Source organism: Zophobas morio, unplaced genomic scaffold (genome assembly GCF_036711695.1).
Source record: "Zophobas morio isolate AGI-343-1 ecotype UQ-CSIRO unplaced genomic scaffold, CSIRO_AGI_Zmor_V1 ptg000021l, whole genome shotgun sequence".
Classification (NCBI taxonomy): Eukaryota; Metazoa; Arthropoda; class Insecta; order Coleoptera; family Tenebrionidae; genus Zophobas; species Zophobas morio.
The window spans coordinates 5,977,718-5,984,866 of NW_026972126.1; the positions used below are offsets into that span (position 1 = coordinate 5,977,718).

Consider the following 7,149-nt stretch of genomic DNA (forward strand, 5'->3'; position numbering starts at 1 on the left):
AGCGCAATCAGGAAGTGATCAACAATCGACAAATATTAAGTACTATTATTAACGTCATTAAATTTATAGGCAAGACAGGCGTTTCTTACAGAGGAAATTTAAATGAGGCCGCATATTCATTAGAAAATGAAAATATTGACCATGGAAATTTTCTTGAAATAGTTTTATTAATATCCAAATATGACATAATTTTCAAAAAACATCTGGATGTAATCATCAAAGCCAGCAAAAGAGCTCATGAAAAAGGTAACACCCGAAGAACAGGAAATTTTTTAACATTCCTATCAAAGACTACAATAAATTCAATAATCTCTATTATAACTAAAATTATGAAAAAGAAAATGTCAGTGGAGATTTTAGAAGCCGAAATGTTTTCTGTTGAAATAGATTCTACGCAAGATATTTCCACAAAGGAGCAATGCTCGGTTATTATAAGGTAAGATAGTGAAATTTTTATATATGTAGCATTAAACATTAACATTTTTGTATTTTTGCCAGATATGTTTACATGGGAAATATTATCGAACGATTATTTTCGCTAATTCGATGTACCGATACAACTGGAAAAGGTTTTGAGGCTCTTGTCTTAAATGTATTGGAAAGTAATGGCTTAAATCCTCAAAACTGTATTACAAATTCGACAGACGGCGCGGCAAATATGCAGGGTGAATATAATGGTTTTTCTGCAAATATGCAAAACCTCAATTCAGACCATGTGCACATTTGGTGTTACAGTCACATTCTAAATCTAGTCCTGTGTGATATATTGAATGCAAATTTAAAAGCTGCTTCACTTTTTTCTTTATTAAACTCGATATCTTCTTTCTTTAAAGAATCTTACCAACGTATGAACATTTGGGAGTCTAATAATAATTCTACTGATTCAAAACACAGAAAGATTCAAAGTATTGGTGCAACCCGTTGGTGGGCCGGTTTATCAATGCTCAGTTAAAAGTGTCTGTTAAGTAACTGTCAGATAAGGGTAACTAGCAGTTAACGGAGGTAAAGTGTTTATCAATGCACGATGTTTCTTCCAGTTTCGTAGCTCGAAGTTTAGCTGTTACTCTCTTAAGTTGGTAACGCTCACCCCACTGGAAATGAGTTGTGATTGGTCAGTTCAAAACTACCCCGACCTTGAAAGTTCCGTCAGATTTGATCCGCATTCGGTATTCAACGATTGTATATCGCGTTTCACGTGATCAATCACGAAAAAGCAAAATTTAGCATTAGAAAAAAAGTATTGGAAATTAAAAATGAAACAAGTAGGTACACCTATAAATAAATACAGAGAGATCGAAAAAGAAATTAGTCAAAGTTGGCCATGCACGAAAAGGCGTTTGTCTTAGTTTAAAATAATTTTTGATTAATCGTCACGTTGACAAAAGTAATTTGCACTGTTATCAAACGAAATTAAAGCTTTTTTGTTATTAGAATCTTCAGAAATGGGATAAATTTTAGACAAAATTGGAAAACGGTGATTTTAATTCATTCTTATGTGTTTTAAAAGTAGGCGTCATAATTCTAATCTCTAAACTGTCAATTTGACATTTAATAAAAAAAATTAAATTACCCTACCACCGTGATTACGACAAATGGCTTGTCGTGCATGGCCTACTTCGATTAATTTCTTTTTCGATCTCGCGGTATTATTAGATAGGTTTTTAATTTTTGGTACCCACATTAGACCAGGAAAATAATCAGCTAATAATAAGTGTTTTTCTCATCTTTTCTCTGTCAATTTGTTGCACAACATAAGTCCTCATCAAAATATTGTTAAATTCATAACAGATTTATTTGGATTTGTTAGGTTATGTTGTCACTAACTGGCGGATAACGTTTTAACTGACAGTTTGAACTGTCAGTTAATTTATCAGGCACTTTGACCACTAGTTTTGAGCTAGCGGGTAATGATAAACAGGTTAACTGACAGACAAGCTTTAACTGCCAGTTACTTTAACTTAACTGCGCATTGATAAACCGGCCCTAAGGAACTGGCGCTTAAGAAAATATTTGGAGATTTTAATAAACCGGAAAACAGTTTATATGTTGTTGTTATTGATACTTTGGAAAAAATTGAAAAAAATGATAAAATTAATCCTGATGACACCAGGGTTACAGCTAAAAATCATAAGGATAATTTATTGAAATACGAAAATATAATCACTGCGCAAATATTTTTAAAGATTTTTAGTATAACTGGTCCTCTGTCAAGATATCTGCAAACTAGAGGATTAGATCTTCTTAAATGTAACCACATGTTAGAGACGACTATCGAACAACTGAGGTCTATACAGAGAGATTTTATCTCTATCCAGGAGGCTACAAACACATTTTTACGTTGGGCTAAATTAGAGTTAGAGTCAAAAGACGTAGATGCAGATATACAGGAACATTTCACTAACGTACGTCGAAGATACGTAAAAAAATGTTATGAAGAAAAATCAATTGATGAGCAGCCATAATCTCCAGAAGAAAGATATAAGATATCTACTTTTAACGTGGTGATGGACATTGTGGTTGAAGCCATGAATAATCGATTTTTAAAAAATATGGATATATGTAGGGATATGGCAATATTAGATCCCAATAATTTTGAAGAAATTTGTAACAAAAAAAGTTTGCCAGACAACTGCATGAAGTACTTGTCCGCGAAAATAATAAAATATAATTCGACTGCAACTTCTTCCCAGTTAAAAGAGGAGCTTTTAAGTTTTGCCTCAAATTGGGAGAAACTAAAATTAACTTTGGAGGATACGTACAAGACAAATTACGATCTAGATCTACATATCATTGAGGACGACTATGATAATGAGGATGGTATCGATACTGTAAATTTACCTAATTCTTCCGAAATTACGGATGTTAAACTGAAAAAAAATATTTGCAAGAGTTGCAAAAACTGTGCAATATGTTGCTACACTGTTATTTTGAAATATAACATGTTCCAGGGGGCATATTGTGCACTTGCTACAGCGTATCAGTATCTCCTAACACTTCCAATAACTCAAGTGGAGTGTGAGAGATCGTTCTCGGTTCTGAAATATATTAAAAATAGATTAAGAAATAGATTAACAGATGACCGACTGGAATCTTTCGTCATCATGAATGTGGAAAAATCCATTTTAAATACAGTTGATAATGAAGAAGTCATTAACAGTCTTGCGGCAGAGAGTAGTTTGTTAAAAAAAGCTTTAATATATTAGATTACATAGTTGTTAGTTCGATTTTGCTAATTTTTTGTGAAATATAGGTTTTATTTTTTGTGAAATGCATTTTTTTTTGTAAAGAGTGAATATCTTTTTCACATTACTCATGATTAATTGTGTCTGACAAATATCGGTTTCCTCCGCAACAAAAATAAAAAAATGACTTTTCGGTCTGGGCCGTACTTGTTATTTTCCCGGGCCGGAAAACTGTACCCCATCCGTCCCTGATTACACCCACACAAACACATCCAGACTGACGCTTCGCTATGCCGCCCTCTGTCTCTACCAAACGGCCCTCTGTCTCTAGCAAACCGCCCTCTAACTCTAACTAAACTAACGCTACGTGCATGTTTGTTTAACGAGTTGTTGATTTGATGAATTTTTTTTTTCTGTCAAACTCAAATTATTCAAATGTGATTTCCCGCCGCTGTTAATTAATTTCAGCGCGAAAATTTTGATTCAAATTCTGTCACCAGTTTCCCCAACAAGCGTAACTAATTATTGCTCTTTTTCTAATCGGAAATATGCGAATTTTCGACCGATGCTAACACGTGGTGTAAATTTGATTTATTGTTTATAAATTCACAGCTCATATTACGATTTGAATCGTTACCGGTTCTAACACAATTTAACAGTCATGAGATTCAGATAAAGCATTTACTAAGAGATTTCATGAGATTCACTTATTCAGGACTCGTCCTTTTGTTTATCAAGTTATAAATAAGGTTTCTGGATGCTTATACTTAAGTGTTACGTTATAACTAGTTTTAGGTACAGCCGAAGTGATAGGGAATCAATCAGACAAACATTAATTCAGGCGATAAATTTGGCTGGCTGACTGTGCAGTCTCAACCTCAGTGGCGTTTGATGTAATTTAAGGTTTATCTGATCACGAAAATTGTGATGTTGAACAGTCATTTTTAATTTTTAAAGCATTTGAACTCGTAGGAGAACTCGTATAACTGAGGAAAACCTAGAAAAAGTAGTAATTATTATTAAGAATTTCTAAAGTTGCAGGCCACGACTGCAATAGCGCTGGCAATCGGACGACAATGAGCATCACTTCCGCTATGCCGAAGTCTGATTATAACATTTCTTAATTCCTCACACAAGATTTTTGATTAAAAATTTACCATGCTTATGATAATTTTAAAATATCTGCAAGATTTCAAAGTATTCGGTTTTGCAGATTCAAAATTACATTTCAAAATCTTATATATTTACAGTGTGTTATTGAAAGGTACGTACAAAATAAAATCGACAATTGGTCTAGGAGTTTGGGTGCTAAAAGTAAAAAAAGTTCAGGTAAATATGTTCTCCTTTTAGAGATAAAAATTATTAAAATTTATGTCCAAATTCGTTATACGCCTCTGATAAAAAGGTCATCTTTCGCTTCTACAGCAACAAAAGGGTCTCTTATTTTTTTATTAATGTTACAGTTCCTAGGATTTACTAAAATAAATTAATTTTACCTATTTATCCTTCAGTAGCGTCTAAAAAGGTTGGATAAGAGTTAATTTTCCCCTTATAATTTTGATAACACAAAATAAGTTTTTCAGACTTCTGAGATTTCGCGAAGAACTGTCAATTTTGTTGTACGTACCTTTCCATAACACCCTGTATGTATTTTTTTTTTTTCGAAAAATCTGAACGTTTCACGTAAAAATTCAACACGTATTCATAAACCACACGTGTACGACTATGTTATTTTATACAATTTTAAACCCGTTTACTATACAATTTTTAGTTGACGTCATCACATTACTGACTGGAATGGTTAGAGAAGGTTTGGTTAGCGTTTTACCATCCACGTGGTAGTTTCGGAGATTATCTGTCCAACAAAAATCGTCACGGAGGACGAACAGACACACGGACGGAAACGGGATACCCATTTTTTGTATTCTAGTCTAGATGACCGATCTTCTTACACGTGAATCATTTAGAGTGAAGGAAGTCGTGGGGGACATTTTGAATACATTTTCCGTTAATTTTTCATGTTATGTTGTGTTTCAATAATAATTAAACATTACTTTTGTTAAAAAAACGTAATTATTTTGACACATTTGATTGAAACTTTTATTTCAGTTTTCTAAAATCGGATTGCTGCAATCACAAATTTTTATACCAACTGAAAAACAGCGAAATATCCTATGAGAAGGTAATTTGGGTTGCAGGAAAAAGGGCGCTAATTCAGACACTCTGTGAATCACCCTGTATATTCCATTTAAGCAACAAGTGTGTTGATCGGCCATTAACACAAGAGTTGGTTACAATACTTTTCCGTTGATCGTTTTTGAATTTAAAACTGAAAGCAACTAATTTTTAAAAATTAAATGACAAATAAGTTATGGAACCAAATATACATCCGTGATAACAATAAATGAAAGTTATTGAAAATGAACCAGTCCTGAGGACGTCTTTTACAAAAAGTGAATTACAAGTTTTATGATGTTTTCAATTAAATTTAGGTTCATATAGGTACTTTTATAGTTTCTGCCAAACTTAAAAAACCACCACTTGTTGATTTCAGTAAGTTGTTAATAAAAAAAAATTGGTGTAAAGAGTTTAGACAGTACTTCCCTCGCTGTCGAAAACATGACGACTACATGCCTATTATGTTTTTTTTTCTCATTACATTTTTGTAGCGGGGCAATTTAACAAAAGATTGCGACGACGTCATCAACATTTTTGCAAGGACACGTATATCAGTTTGGATAAATGTAGTGTAATACTAAAAATAAAAGTACTGTATTCTCAAATTTTCGGGAAAATGGAGTGAACTATTCCCCATTTAATCAATAAAATAAATTGATTCATTCATTAATTTTTTTGGGCGACTTGTTAAGCAAATCTAAAAAATATGGATGGAATGATAAATCACAAGACAGACTCATCATATTTTGTACATTTTAGATGGGTGACGTCATCAATTTTTTTTGGATGAGCAAATAGATAGACAACTAAATAAATCTAGTACCTTTATTTTTTGAGCTTTGTAATTGTGAACACCATTTTTCCAGTTTAATGTCAATCTAAATAAATTAATTCGTCTACAAACTCAAATTTTGGGTCATACGAATCTAATGACTCCGCCACATTTATAACCACGGGTGGCATATTGTCCACAAGTGACGTTCCCATTAACTTCTCTGAGTCCTCGTGAATTGTTTTTCGAAATGCAAAACATTTTTTTCTACAAATGCTTGAAATGCACGGTAGTATGGCTTTCATAAATTGTGAACTATCTTTGCTTATTATAAAAGCGTTTCCACTGCACCTATTCCAGCCCGGTAGGTTTGTACTGGCAATGGTACGGTGGAAGGCGAATCGACCAGTTCATATCCCGTAAACCCTAACTAATTTGACAAATATTTTTGGCATTTTAAAAATTCCGTGCTACGTCTTAAAAGGCCGCCAACCTTTAAGATTTAGTGATTCTGTAACAAGTTTGACCATGGTTTGCCATAAGTTTGCTTTTCTTTTTTGAAACGTTAGTGTCACTGTCACATACATAAACGCAAGACATTTTAAATCAATGGTTATTACTTTCCAGTAAAATACAAGATGTTCTGAACAACATTCTCTCTACTCACAAGCTTCAGCTCAGTTCGCTGTTCGTGCCAAGTGCATCTCTAATAAGCCGACCTCCTTCAAACCGTAACACAAGCGCATCGCCAAGCTTCCCCCTCCGATCCAAGTAATTGACCCGGCTTATGGAATCAGCACACCTTGCCGACTTTTCGGACCCTTGTACCACAGTATTTGTACCATGATTATAGCCGCAACACTCAACAACCCTACGTTAACTTTAGCATTGATTAAATACATATAGATAGACCCATGCTATTGTTTGGAGCGAACAGGCCAACGGCCGGCGAACAAGAGATGGCGCACCAACAGTCGGCCGTCAAACGTCGGCGAAAAGCTTGGACACTAATCGCGC

General features: G+C 33.9%; 2 protein-coding genes across 2 annotated transcripts in view; one reads left to right on the top strand and one right to left on the bottom strand.

Moving 5' to 3' along the window:
- Nucleotides 1-6,809, bottom strand: part of LOC135132231 (sialin-like) — a 94,196-nt gene extending 87,387 nt beyond the window's left edge. The window contains exon 1 of the mRNA XM_064060252.1: nt 6,800-6,809. The gene's annotated coding sequence lies outside the window, so the exon portion shown is untranslated. The remainder of the gene's footprint in view (nt 1-6,799) is intronic.
- Nucleotides 342-4,079, top strand: LOC135131621 (uncharacterized). Its single transcript, XM_064059432.1, has 8 exons — nt 342-436; nt 499-592; nt 1,038-1,166; nt 1,850-1,918; nt 1,989-2,402; nt 2,691-2,828; nt 2,949-3,171; nt 4,024-4,079. The coding sequence occupies exons 1-8, from the start codon at nt 342-344 to the stop codon at nt 4,077-4,079; spliced, it is 1,218 nt and encodes a 405-aa protein (XP_063915502.1).
- Nucleotides 6,810-7,149: the final 340 nt, after the last annotated feature.